This window comes from Passer montanus, unplaced genomic scaffold (genome assembly GCF_014805655.1).
Source record: "Passer montanus isolate IOZ18808 unplaced genomic scaffold, ASM1480565v1 scaffold193, whole genome shotgun sequence".
Classification (NCBI taxonomy): domain Eukaryota; kingdom Metazoa; phylum Chordata; class Aves; order Passeriformes; family Passeridae; genus Passer; species Passer montanus.
In genome coordinates, this window is record NW_024366514.1 from 71,288 (window position 1) to 85,244 (window position 13,957).

At 41.5% G+C, this 13,957-nt stretch overlaps 1 protein-coding gene across 13 annotated transcripts in view; it reads left to right on the forward strand.

Annotated features, from left to right (window-relative positions):
- The window catches only part of GIGYF2 (GRB10 interacting GYF protein 2), a 73,029-nt gene that overhangs the window by 45,789 nt on the left and 13,283 nt on the right, over positions 1-13,957 (forward strand). For 9 of the 13 annotated variants that reach the window (XM_039706467.1, XM_039706469.1, XM_039706471.1 and 6 more), the window contains 12 exons: positions 220-399; positions 5,669-5,886; positions 5,975-6,134; positions 6,212-6,412; positions 6,909-7,099; positions 7,783-7,942; positions 9,838-10,004; positions 10,366-10,454; positions 11,457-11,564; positions 12,119-12,216; positions 12,712-12,812; positions 13,603-13,764. In XM_039706467.1, the coding sequence (XP_039562401.1) occupies positions 220-399; positions 5,669-5,886; positions 5,975-6,134; positions 6,212-6,412; positions 6,909-7,099; positions 7,783-7,942; positions 9,838-10,004; positions 10,366-10,454; positions 11,457-11,564; positions 12,119-12,216; positions 12,712-12,812; positions 13,603-13,764 (1,835 nt within the window). The remainder of the gene's footprint in view (positions 1-219; positions 400-5,668; positions 5,887-5,974; positions 6,135-6,211; positions 6,413-6,908; positions 7,100-7,782; positions 7,943-9,837; positions 10,005-10,365; positions 10,455-11,456; positions 11,565-12,118; positions 12,217-12,711; positions 12,813-13,602; positions 13,765-13,957) is intronic. The other 4 variants (XM_039706475.1, XM_039706477.1, XM_039706474.1 and 1 more) reach the window with 3 other exon arrangements.

Genomic DNA, 13,957 nt, shown 5'->3' on the forward strand with positions numbered 1-13,957 from the left:
CTTCTGGATTTTATTTTTTGTCTTTCCATCCCAAGGTACATAGGCACCTGGATTTCTTAAATCTGTCATGTTCCTTCTTGAATTTCTATTCCTTTCCTAGGTTCCTATAACCACTTCTGCTGCATTTTTTGCCTCCAAGAGAGCAAGATTTCAACCCTTTTGTATTTCTGTGTTTCTAAAGACAGGACACGTGTTCACTGGCCTGTGTTTTCTTTGCAGTGAGACCAAACTTTGAGGAAGGTGGGACAGTGCCCGCAGGGAGGAAACACGAATTTATACGCTCTGAGAGCGAGAACTGGCGCATCTTCAGGGAGGAGCAGAATGGGGAAGATGAGGATGGAGGCTGGCGACTGGCTGGGTCACGGAGGGATGGGGAGAGGTGGCGTCCTCACAGTCCAGGTGAGAGCAGAGCTGGGCAAACACACACCTGTGGTTACACAGAGGGCAGCGGCCATGAGCAGAGGGAGGTGCCACGTTCAGGGAGAAATAGCTTCATGTACTCTTGGTCATTGAACACTGTTCTGGCACATGGGAGGTTCTTGGTCACTAAATGTTTAGCATAAAATTGCCTGCCTTTTGTTTTCCTTTTAGCATCTTCAGTACCTTTACATATTTAAGGAAACAATACTTTCCAGGTGTGCACTTGTCTGTATTGTGCTCCAGGTGTGTGCACCTGGTAAAATAAGGGGTTTTTAATAGTACTGTTTGTGACTGTGAGGGAACAGAAATCACCCACATTAGACAGCATACCTAATGCTGCAGAGTGACACTGACACTAACCACTCTGGTCATTGACCACTTTCTAGTTTTCCAGACGTGTTTGCAGTGCCAAGAAGCATCCTTGGAAAATCTCAAAATATGTTGCTCTACACATAGTTAGTAAAAGGATATCTTGTCTCAATAAATTTCAGGCACCTGTTTGGTTTCAGTCTCCCCTTCCCAGGCCTGACAGGGCAAGTCTGTTCACTTGGTTTCCAGAATTGCATTGCTGGAATTGCAGGAGAAATACAAAGCAGAGCTTGGTGTTTCAGTAGTAGGACTGAAACAATATAGGGTTTTTTTTCCTTCTTTTTGGAAAAGATTCCAAAAAGATACCTGTTGTGGGATCCTGGGTTTGTCTGTCTTTTGGCTGCAGAAGGCTTCTGGAGTACCAGGAGAGAATTAGGCTTTTCTACTGTTACATCTTCATAGAATAGTAAAATTAAGTTTGGAAAAGACCTTTAAAGGTGTTGGAGCCCAACCATTGACCCAGCACTGCCAAGGTCACCACTAAGCCATGTCCCTAAGTGCCACATCTACATGGCTTCTAAATGCCTCAAGGGATGGGGCCTCCACCACTTCCCTGGGCATCTGTGCTAATGCTTGACAACCCTTTCAATGAAGAAATTGCTTCTAATGCCCAATCTAAACCTCCTTTCTGGTAATGCTAGGGGGTGATTGAGCATCCTTTGCTCCATGCTAAACTTGATAAGAAAGCACGGGGCACTTTTGGAGCTGAGGTGGACAGTTTCTTCTGTTCAATAAAAAGAAGTCTCAGTCACCCTTGCAGTGGCTCTGTAGCTGTTTTCAACATCCCAGAGTTTCAGTATAGTTGGAAGCAGCTATCACCTCTGTTCTGAGCTTTCTTCATAACTGTGTATAACTCAAACAGCTTTTCTCTTGTACTAAAATTTAGCAATGAGCCCAAGGCTTGATTTATCATCATATGTTTTCTATTTAGAGCAAAGCTAAATGGCGGCAAATCTTGAAGATAATTTTCTTTTCCCCAGTGTTTGGTCACAGTTATTGGTCAGACACTGCTGCTTTTTTATCTAGTTGAGGCAGCATCAGGCCAGCTACCTCATGATGCAGCATGATACTCAGGAGTGGAGTGTTCTGTGAGTACCAGCCTGCTTGCTTTAGCTTAAAAGGAAGAGTAGACCTCTAAGTTCAGAAGTTCATTCAGGTCTTGAACTTTTTTGATGTTCTGAGGAAGGTTTTGAAAATTTGTCTCAATTCTGTCATGTAAATTTTTGCTTATTTGAATTTTCAGTGTAGTAGAAACTAACTGAACTTCTTTTACCAAGTTAGTTTTAGCAGCTAGCATTGAAAGCCTGTTCGAAGACCTATGTGAATCTGCAGAAAAGTTGCTAATTTTGAGATAGCCTAAGCTGACAGCTGTATTGTTCTAGTTCCAGCTTTCATCAGAGCTGTATTTGATTTCTCCTCTTAATAGTAGCAACAGAACTATCAAAATGGTTGAAATCACATTTTTGCTTTAAACAATGACCTTAAATCAAATTGGCAAGGTTCCAACTACTTCTTTATACTTATTCTGGTATTAGGTAATAGTACAGTCCTATGTCCTGCTAAAAAAAGAGGAATATCTTCAGAGGACTGTTTTCATTTGTTTAGTTGGTCTTTCCTGTGGCTTGTGTCTGTGTACTCCCTGCTAGAATCTTTACACTGGCTTCAATAACTGCTAGAAGAGTGTGATTGCAGATATAGATGCACTGGATGCTTCAAAGTGTTTTTGTTTTTTTTAAAATCATGTTTTAAAATTACAAATGTCTAAAAACCCCCTCTGTGTTGTTACAGTTCTTGCATTCATACAGTAATTTCCCTTTAAATTTACAAGGTCAAGTCTGTTTTGTCAAAAACATATACAAATCTGTTTTGGTCTCAAAACTAGTGACTGATCTATAGATGTTTATGGTTTTGGTTACCAAGTCAGCCTTAAGAAATAGGAATAAGTTTTTCTTGACTGGAATTTCTGATATGATTTTGTGTCTTTCTGTAAATAGCTCTTCAAATTGATCTTTTTCCAGAGAAGCATTTGAGAGAGGCCTTAGGCTGTACTTTCATATAAAGATTTTTTAGTTGCTGCTTTGTTTGAAAGGCTTTTCAAATCTATCTTGATTCAGTCCACTTTCAGAATCAGGTGCTGTAATTGAGCTAGAGTTGAAAAATTCAACTAGAGTTGAATTTTTGGGCATTGTTCCTTGCGGCCTTAGGCTGTACTTCCATATAAAGATTTTTTTAGTTGCTGCTTTGTTTGAAAGGCATTTCAAATTCATCTTGATTCACTCCACTTTCAGAATCAGGTGCTGTAATTGAGCTAGAGTTGAAAAATTCAACTGCAGTTGAATTTTTGGGCATATCATGAAGCAACTAAAGTACGTTGGAGAATCTTGCTCCAAAATTGAGCAAAGTAAGTACTAGGTCTAGATATAATACATGCCCAAAAAAGTGTACTATTCCTTTAAGTGTTCTGTTAACATTTAGTATTCTTTAGTATATATTTAAAATTTCACTGCTGAGTAGAGTTGAATTTTTGGGCATTGTTCCTTGCATTTCTTAAATATCATGAAACAACTAGAGTACATTGGAGAATCTTGCTCCAAAATTGAGCAAAGTAAGTACTAGGTCTAGATATAATACATGCCCAAAAAAGTGTACTATTCCTTTAAGTGTTCTGTTAACATTTAGTATTCTTTAGTATATATTTAAAATTTCACTGCTGAGTTAGAGGATATAACTTTTATGAGAGAAATAGCTATTAATAAGGCTAATGTGTTCTTGGATGTCCTGAAACAGCCATTAATCCTGTCTTTTACCTACAGTGTCACCATAAATTGCAATGGATAAATTAAGCTTAAAATTGTCTCTACACTTGAAATACCGAACATGTAACTACTGCCTAGTAATAGTGTAGGGCTGAACTTAAAGCTGTGTTTGTGTCCTAACTGCTGGCTAAAAAACTTCAGATAAGAATTCAGGTTTGTTTCTCCTCTTGGCTTGCTTTAAAGGGTTGGCAGCCTGGTATTTCAGACCTGAATTATGGCCTATATTCTAACTGGGCTTTTACAAACACATTTTGTTACTAAGAAATGAGGGCATGGCTCTGCTACACCTATGTCTTTTTGCCTCTCCACATAGCTCTGAAAATGTGGGAGCTGTAAAAGATGGTGTGACTAAATCTCTGCAAGCAGACTAAACGGCTCTTCATTTGAGCTTTGAAGATACTTGGGCTTAACAAAGTGCTTAGAATTCACCTTCAGAAACCACATTTCTGGGTCTCACTCTGAAGAGCTGCACTCCTGGCATTGGCATGTGAACTGTGGAAAAATACAGGCTCCTCTCAAAGCAGGCTCCTCTGCCCTGCTGGCAGACCTGACATGGACATGGCTGCTTTAATGAGAGCTGTCTGTCCAGGGACTCAATCAGAAATGCTGTCTGGTTGTCAACAGCCTCTCACACTTAAATCTCTTTCCTTAATAACATTAAAAAGATTGCCTCAGAACATTGATTTGATGGTTTAATACTGCTTTCTTTGCGAGGCATAACTAGAAGTGTAGGTTAAGTTATCCTGTGGAATTATTTGCAAATAAGCACATAGGGAATAGTGAAGGCCTTGTTACAATATAACATTTGTGTTTCCTTGGTAAAATTTAATATTGAAGTTCAAAATGTTTCTGGGAAAAGTTTGTTTTACATTTCTTGTATTTGTGAGAAAAAGGTGGATTTTTGCATGGCTAATATTAATAGTTAGAGTATTAAGGTGAGTGTGGAAACATTCATCAGTCATGAAACAGGAGCACATTTCTCCCCCTGACTGTGATTTAGGTTTTTTTTTTTGTAGACATCTGATACTGTGAGGCTGCACTGATTCTGATGCACAGATTGTTGAATTTAGGTTTTTTTAATCCAGTTAAGAACAGCCACCAATCATGAAACAGGAGCACATTTCTCCCCCCGACTGTGATTTAGGTTTTTTTTTGTAGACATCTGATACTGTGAGGCTGCACTGATTCTGATGCACAGATTGTTGAATTTAGTTTTTTTTAATCCAGTTAAGAACAGCCACCATGAAAAGCTCTAAGGTGCCTTCATTTTCCTTTGCACCTTTGTGATAAAGATGGTTTGTGTATCATGGAAAGCCGTGTACAGTCCTTTCACTCCCAGTTTGTTTTCCTTAGCAGCCAGCTCTTTACAGCTTAAATAACATTATTGCACTCAGAGGATTTGAAGCTTGGCTGAATGAAGGTGTCTTCTGAATATGAAGTTTATACATGAATTGGGAATGCTCTCCCATTTCTTATCTTTCCAAGTTTTGGTATTCCATGGCTAAAAAAAAAGCCATTCAAGAGACTGACCAGTCCTTTCAAAGGTATTTGAACTGTCGTCACTCCATTTTTCATGTATATGCACAAAAGCATATCTGAGGGCAAGAGGCAAAAACATGGGTGTTTTGTTCAGGATACAACTTCTGCAGTGCCCCTGAAGGAAAACACAAAATCTTACATGTGTAAAGGTTCCCCACAAAAGACTTAAATCAATGGTGGCTGGTAAATTCAATTGGCAACTAGTGTTGCTTGTCTTATTTTGGTGCCTGTTCTAGATTTTGTAGCCAAGCTTTTTTAGCCTTATGTAGTTTTTAATGCTTATTCCACAATTTATAATTTGAGGATATACAGTGGACAATATTTGAGAGTAGACAATATTCCTGCTTTGGCAAGGTGCTCCTTTTCTTTGCCTTGTCCTTGAAGTTGCCTGTTCATAGGCGGGCTGTACCGTGTAGCAGCTTTCTGAATTGCTGTCAGCTTTCTGAATTGCTGTCAGTGTCCTTCCCCCCACTGCGTGAGCACTGCCCCAGGACTGTGTGGTAAAGCTCCTTTCCCTGCCTTAGACGGCCCTCATTCCGCAGGCTGGCGGGAGCACATGGAGCGACGGCGGAGATTCGAGTTCGATTTCCGGGACCGAGACGACGAGCGGGGCTATCGCCGCGTGCGCTGCGGCAGCGGCAGCATGGACGACGACAGGGACAGTCTCCCTGAGTGGTGCTTGGAGGACGCAGAGGAGGAAATGGGCACCTTTGACTCCTCTGGAGCGTTTCTCTCTTTAAAGGTGAAAAGCTGCTTTGGGACCTTGGGTCACTTGGTGCAAATGCTGTGTGATGTCAGGTGGGTTATGGATGATTGCGTTGACTTTGCAGAAAGTGCAGAAGGAACCAATACCAGAGGAACAGGAGATGGACTTCCGGCCTGTGGAGGAAGGGGAGGAAAGGTCTGATTCTGAAGGGAGCCACAATGAAGAAGCCAAAGATCATGAAAAGACCAAGAAGGAGGGGGAGAAAACAGAAAGAACAGTGGCAGGTAAGGACAACGACTTCTGCAGCTGTCAGTGTAGCATTTCTGTTAACTCAGTTACTTAGAACTGTGCCTCGTTACAGAAGCAGTGGAAGAAGCAGCTCAGGCGTCATCTCCAGCTGCCAGGTCAGACACCCCACCAAAATCCCAGCCTCCAGACCCGCTGCAGACAAACCTTTTTGAAAGGAAGGAAGAGTCTGTGCCAGAAAGAACAGAAAAAGCAGAAGATAAAGAGAATCGAGTGGAGAATACACTGTCAGCCAAAATGTCCAACAGAGGGGAAGGTAATAAACCTGACAGATAAATTTAGTAAGTTTCCATTACTCACTGTGAATAATTCTGGCCCCTTAAAAGAGGCAAGGACTGGTGATGGAAAGCCACAATTCACCACCTGGTCTATAAATACAGGATTTGTTGGATATGCCATCTCAAATGCTTGCAGTGCACTGGTACTTCACACTGAAATGTGGTCCAGAGAAACATCAGCTAGTTGTGGATGTGCCTCAGTGTGGTACAGCAGAATAGTCTGGACAAATGTGTGTGGCCAGGAAATGGGATGTGCTCAAATGTGCCCGAGTTCTGCACTGATAGAACTAAACTGTTTGTTCCTTGAAGTTAGCCTGGGTACCTCTGTGCTATAAGCAGTAAATTCAGGAAGATCTGAAAATACTTTTGCTTTGGTGCTAAATTTGAGTTGTCGAATATTCTCTGCATTAAGTTGTTAAAAGTAATTGTCATTTATGTAAAAGATACTGAACTAACCTAAACATTTTTCTTTAGATTTGGCTTCTCTTGCTCAACCTTTGCCACAGATTTCTGCAGACACAGCTGCTTCTGCTCATCTTTCTCCTCCTGTTTCCAATTCAAATCCTGCTCTGCGGCCAGTTCAAACACCTGTCACAGCTGCTCCAGGCATGGGCAACATTCCCACTGATCCAGATGATGAAGAGGGCCTCAAACACCTAGAGCAGGTAAAACTTCTCTAATTCCTTTGTTGTTGACAATTGTGAGACTGGTGGAATGTGGAATGCAGAAAATATTTGAAGCCCATAAAATCAGAAATGCAGCTAAAACTTTACAATCCACAATGTATATTGAAAGCTGCTTCTCTTTTTTTTTCCCAAATAATTCAAGCTGTTGTATTTTTCTGTGCTATACCCTGTGTATAAAGAGTTAGAGACCATAGTGCTTTTGACCACTATCAAGTAACATTATGATTTGCCTTGAGAAATTATCTATGTCTGTTAAAACCCTCAAACAAACTAAAACCCTACCAAAAATCCAGTAAGTGAATCACAGCACTGTGTTGATGAAACTGTAGTGACTGCTGAGATGTAGAGCCTTCTTTGTGCTCATGCTCCCATGCCTGTTTTATTTTTCACTGTGATGCTGCATGGGACCTCCTTGGCAAGTTGCTCTAAAGCTTTTCATAAGGAGGTGAGCTGTGCTTTTTCAGGATTCTGCCTGACCAGTGTGGTAGACAGAGCTCCAGGTTGGTGTAGCAGTCACTCCTGTCCTGGGGCTGCCTGTCCTTCCTGGTACACTCTGGAGCACTGGGTAGCACAAGCTTGGTTGTGTTTGGTACACTCATTTCCAAATTTGTAAGTCCCCATCTAACTGTTGTATTTCTTGCTGGTTTTGATGTCTCTTCCAGCAAGCAGAAAAAATGGTGGCATATCTGCAGGACAGTGCCCTTGATGATGAAAGATTAGCAGCAAAAATCCAAGAGCACAGAGCAAAGGGTTCCTCTATGCCCCTGTTTCATGAAGCCATGCAGAAGTGGTACTACAAAGATCCACAAGGAGAAATTCAGGGTAGGTCTGTGCCATTTACACTTCCTCTTTTGTTTCACAGAATTGTTAAAGAGTTCTTCACAGAATTACCTCCAACAGATGCTGGTGCTTCCTTTTACAAAAGCAGCACAGGGAATTTACCATTCTAGAACTAGGTTTTGAAAATATCTTCAACCCATCAGTGCCCCCATGAGCTCAGCAGGCTGAACATCCAGAACTGTGCATTATTATGGCTGAGGGCTGTTGCCATCCCTTCATGTTCCTGTAAATTAGGTTAGACTAAAACCTATTTCACATGCCATTAGTTACTCAGATTTCCAGATAACAGTGGAAACAAACAGGAATGTGACCACTCAAGTAGTTGTTGTAAAGAATCCACACACCTTGAAATCAGTTTTCTGGACTCATCCTGAAGACGTGTAATAGTCAGGGAGGGTGTTCTGTTTAGAATCAAGGGCAAAAAGGAATCAAGTTTCCACCAGCCAGTGCTTGTGCAGAATCTCAATTTAAATTGCACTTGCGGCCACTGCTTTGTTAGTTCATATAATAGATAGGAACTGCTCCCTGCTTTCAATTTTAGCTTAAAAATTTATTTGTAAATAAAATTTGAAGCAGGCCTTTCATATAGATACTTATATCTTTCCTTTCAGAAAGTTCATTTCTTTTGAAGGTGCCAGGGCTCGGTTTAGCAGCTGCTTATCTGCTTCCCAAAAGTGCAGTTAAACAGTGAATTCCTTCCTTGCTGTACTTCACACTGTGTAGTGTGAATGACTTCTCAGCTGTGAACTCCAGATAGGATTGGTGGGGGTGTTGTTTGTGGGATCTGTGTCAGTCTCTTGTCTGCAGGTATTGCATGTCTTTAGGGGGTTTTTTCATCCCTTTAAGCTTAAAGAATGTTAATCATAAAGTGCTTTTATTTGCTCAGTGTATGTCAGTCACTGCTCGGTGTTTATTGGTGGGTGGCAATCTAAATATTTTTGTTGTTGGATTAAGTACTTCAGTGTGACATCAAGAAGTAAACACTTCCAAATCATTTTTTTCTTGGTATAGCCTCTTGTGGTTTCATATTCTCTAGGAGGAATTGCCTTGTAGAGGTACTCCTTCACAGAAGGAAAGGGTTACTGAATGTTCCTACTTTTCAGAAGATGTTTTGTAAAACTTATTTATGTGGTTCTTACTTGGTTAAATAATATTTTATACTGGTGTTCTATGTGTTTGAATATGTAAAGTTAGTATAGGAACCCTCCTTTGAAAGGAATGACTGAAATCTTTCTTAGGAAAAAAGAGGTAAAGGAAAAGTGTAGATTTTTACCAAGGAAAGAAGCTCGATCCTCATTATCTTAAAAAATGTACTTGTTCACTTGAGGTGGATCTGTTTATCTACTAAGTTCCAGAAGCAAAACTTGTGTAAAACATGAGGGCTCCTCTGATTTGAAGGCAAGAGTTGAAGCAGGCTAAGATTGTTTAATTATCTGTGCAGTGCAGTTGGGAAAGCAGCACTTGTGGTTTGAGCAGTGTCAGCCAGCAGGTACTGCTGAGCTCCAGAATGGAAGCTGCAGCTGCTGTGAGCCTGAAGCAGTAAGTGCTGCTGGAGGACAGCAGGGGGATTAGCTGGACCAAGCCCCACTCCACAGTGGCTGCTTGGCTTGCACCCCAGAGCTGACCTGTCTGCCTCCGAGGCAAGCTGAAAGCCATCATGCACTTTTCCTGAGGCTGTAGGGCAGTGCTGTAGCCTCTGTGCAGATGTGCATGGACACTCCAGCCTTGGATGAGCAGTGTCCCCACGAGTGGGTGAGGCAGACAGGAATGCCTGGTGCTGGGCACTGAGAGACCATAGGCAGCTCCTTGTTTCCAGCATGCTGAACTTGGCCTTGCTTCCCTTTCCCCACAACGTGTGTTGCTTGATGTGATTTCAGGTCCGTTCAGTAATCAGGAGATGGCAGAGTGGTTCCAGGCTGGGTACTTCACGATGTCACTGTTGGTGAAGAGGGCCTGTGATGAGACTTTCCAGCCACTTGGAGACATCATGAAAATGTGGGGCAGGGTTCCCTTCACTCCAGGCCCAGCACCGCTTCCACATCTGGTAATTATGTGACAGTTGCAGTATTGAAGTAATCCTCTCTAACAAGTGGGAATTGAATTTACTCTGTCTTGAAATTTCAAGTGTTCCAAGCACTGAAGTTGAACTTGGTGTTAGATTACTTTTGCAAGTGTAGAAAAGACATGTAATTTAAAAATGCTTGGTGTGGCTGGGTGGCTGGGTACTGTGATATGTAAAGGTACTGTGTATTTCACAGGCTTTGTAAATCTTGATCTTGGTCTAGCTATTTTTCTATTTTCATTTTTTTTCTGGTCAAAATACAACTTCTACAGTGCTTGCATTTGCAATGTACTACTCTTAGTATATATGTTATTGAAAAAGAATATTTTATCTCTAAACATAGGGTGAGCTGGACCAAGAGCGACTGACTAGACAACAAGAGTTGGCTCTAATCCAGATGCAGCACCTGCAGTATCAGCATCTTCTAATACAGTAAGACTTCTTGTTCCGGAGATCTTCCAGTGGCTGTGTTCTGCTCTGCATTTTTAGTCATCTAGGTTCAGCTGCTTGTTGTTGTTGTTTCATTGGGCAATGGGGCTGGGAGTGCTTCACCTCCAACAGCAATAGCTGCTTCCACAAACACTGGAGATGTTGATAGTGTATAGGATTAGGGCAGTGTCTGCCCCAGGCTCATTTTTCAGAGTCCTTTCCAGTGTCACACAGAGCTTTTGGTGAGACTTGCTTTATAGGTAGCTGTTATGGTCAGTCTGAATCCCAGGTGTCCTAGTAATGACCTTCAGATGTTTGGATGTCTGGAGAAGGCTGCATGTCTTTGGATCTGGAGATGGAGAAGGTGGAACTTACCTTTGGTGTGCTTGCTCAGCTCTTTGAAGATCAGTGAAAGGTCCTGCTGAGCAAAGCAGTTTGAAACCCATTTTTCCAAAGCTGTCAGTTGTTCAGTTAAGGCCAGCTCATGACAGCTTTTTTTTGCAGCAGCTTGAAGGAAAGCAAGCAGTCAATCAGGGTGCTTTTTCAGGGGATCCTGAAAGCTTGTGTCATGACTATAGTTTTTCAATACTGATTGTCAGCTCAGTGATTGAATGAGGCAAGAGCATGCTCCTGTGCTAGGCAATGCCTTGACATACTGGGGAGGAGACTGATTGCAGGTGGGCAGTGATCAAAGCCAGATTAATTTGAGCTATAATTATGGAATTTAGACAAGAAAGGAAGTAGTGTTGCCCATCTTACAGGAAAAACATGGGGCAGTAATAGCCAGGTGACATAGCTGAGGGTGAAGAGAAGTCTGGTACTGCTCATGTGAGCCAACTGGCTATATTCTCTTATTTTGATTCTTGCCAAGCTCCTGTTCTGTGGTTTCCTCTAGTATTTAGCATGTACATTATATATGTCAGTGGGCATTAGTCCCAGAGCATGAATCTGTCTGCACCTTGGGCATAAGTGAACAAATACCATTTGTCTGCTTCTCTTTTGAAGACAACAGTATGCACAGATGCTGGCTCAGCAGCAGAAGGCAGCCCTCTCATCCCAGCAGCAGCAGCAGCTTGCTATTCTCCTCCAACAGTTCCAGGCCCTAAAGATGAGGTGAGCTAGCCCAGGCTTGAATTGAATTCTGTTCTTCCTGTGCTCTAGTTTGTATATAACAATAATTACATTTTGTCAGCTGTCTGTCCTAGTTAAGTTTTCTCATCTTTTACGATTATGTGTGTGGAAAATAGTAATGAGAATATAAGTATGTTTCAGAATAACAGGAAACCATTTCAGGATGTGGAGTACTTCTTTATATATGTAACCTTTGCCTCAGAAAGTGTTTATGGAAATGAGGAGTTTGAATTGTACCTGTCTGACAGATATGTTGTGCTGGTCACTGAGGAGCTTTGCCAGTTCTGCAGTACTGGATGCTTGTTCCTCAAACTGACCTCTAAGACGCAAGTGCAAAACTGTAGCTTAGCCCTTGACTTAGCAGAGGTGAAATCAGCAAGAACTCTGCAAGCAACTACTGTTGTCCACATCATATTTGTGTTTTAAATAGAGGTGTGGAAGGAAAGCAGTATGTTACAAGTTACTGAATCTCATACGTGCTCAGAGCACTCTTTTCCCTGGAAGTGGCGTGTTGACTCTTACTGTTGGTATTACAGAATATCTGAACAGAACATGATGCCACCTGTTACAAGGTCTGTGTCAGTGCCGGACACTGGCTCAATATGGGAACTTCAGTCAGCTTCACAGCCTACAGGTAAGGTGCTTAGCCTGGATCAGGTCTCTTGGGAAAAGTCCATGTGTTAAGAATCAGCATCTTTGAGATGATCCCTCCCTTTTTGACACAAGGGGAAGTTATTTTTGCATCGTGATGTTTAACTGGATCAGCCTACTTTGCCTTGCAGTAGAAGCTCTCTTTGAGAGAGGTGAAGAATATGGTAACTTTTCCAGTGGTCATGGAAGTCTAGATCTGAAGGGATTGTTCTATTTAAGGATGTTCTTCTCTGATGGGAGGAGCTGGAATAGCTGGTTCTTCTGTGGATTTTCATAGGAAGCCCAGCCTTCCTTCAGTCATGGACAGGCCTTGTTATCCAGGAGGATAAGGTGGCCCTCTACTGACTAAAGCAAAAGTGTTAACATGATTTTAGTTCCTAAAACATAGTAACAGCATCCACAAGATTCTCCTCTTTCAGATATGTTTTGTTCATGTGCTTATTTTTGCTTGTCAATGTTTGTTTTCTTCACTGTCTAGTCTGGGAAGGAAGCAGTGTCTGGGATCTGCCCATTGATACTGCAGCTCAGGGACCAGCTCTAGAACAACTTCAGCAGCTCGAGAAGGCCAAGGCTGCAAAGGTCAGAAACTGTTTTGTACTGTAAGAAGTTGGGATTGCTCTTGTGCAATGTAATTGTGGTTCTTGAGCCAATGGAAGACTGAGCTCTTCAATGGATGATTTTGACTAGATTTTCATGGAAAACACCATAAAGAGAATAGGGGTTATAAAAACAAGTTATGAAATCCTTGTGGACAGATTTTTGGAAACCATTGCTGTGGAGGTACTACTGACCTCTGAAATAGTGTTGGTGTTCTACATTTGTGATTAAAACCTCTTCACTAGCCCACCTCTGTTTTAAACTGAGATCATCATGAGCTGTCAGGCCAAACCCTGAGTTGAGACTAGATACTTGTACTCTTAATCCTTGTGTTTTTCACCCAAACTGGTTTGGGGAATCGTAACAGTCTATATGGTAGGCTTATTCTACATGTACTCTAGTATTAAATTTTTTTTGTGAGTTTGAACCTGTATGACTCTGTACATTTAATGAAAATTACTATTTTATGATGACTGCAAAGCAACTCACTACTCACTTCCAGAGTCAGAGGGTATGTTGAGGAGCTGATGTAGAAAAACTGACTGGAAAACTGGTGTTTGTTACAAACAGAAATTGTCAAAAATTGTTCTGGATTGTTTCAGGAATCTGACCTCAGTAGGCAGCCAGCTGATAGGTAAAACTGCAATTAAGGGAGAGCATCTGTCAGAGGCTTCATCTGTTAAGCTGTTACTATAATATCAGCAGAGTTGCCCTAAGAAATGGTGTAGGAATACGTTACCTGCATCTGAGTATAGTTTTATGTGAATTGTAGCTAGAGCAAGAGAGGAGAGAAGTGGAAATGAGGGCCAAACGAGAGGAAGAGGAGAGGAAAAGGCAGGAGGAGCTTCGGAGGCAACAAGAAGAGCTACTTAGGAGGCAGCAGGAAGATGAGAGGAAACGACGGGAAGAAGAAGAACTGGCCCGCAGGAAGCAAGTGAGTTTCCCCAATGTAGTTAATCTCTAATTAATTATAATTTATAAAACTCACTTTAAGAATCCTGTGGGGTCTAAGTAATCTTTGGTAGGTGTGTATGAAGACAGTTTTAATATTTTTCATGTGAGTATATTAAATTATGATTCTTTTGTTATTGGTTTTTTTTTAAGAGCCCAAACTTCAATCTGAGAAA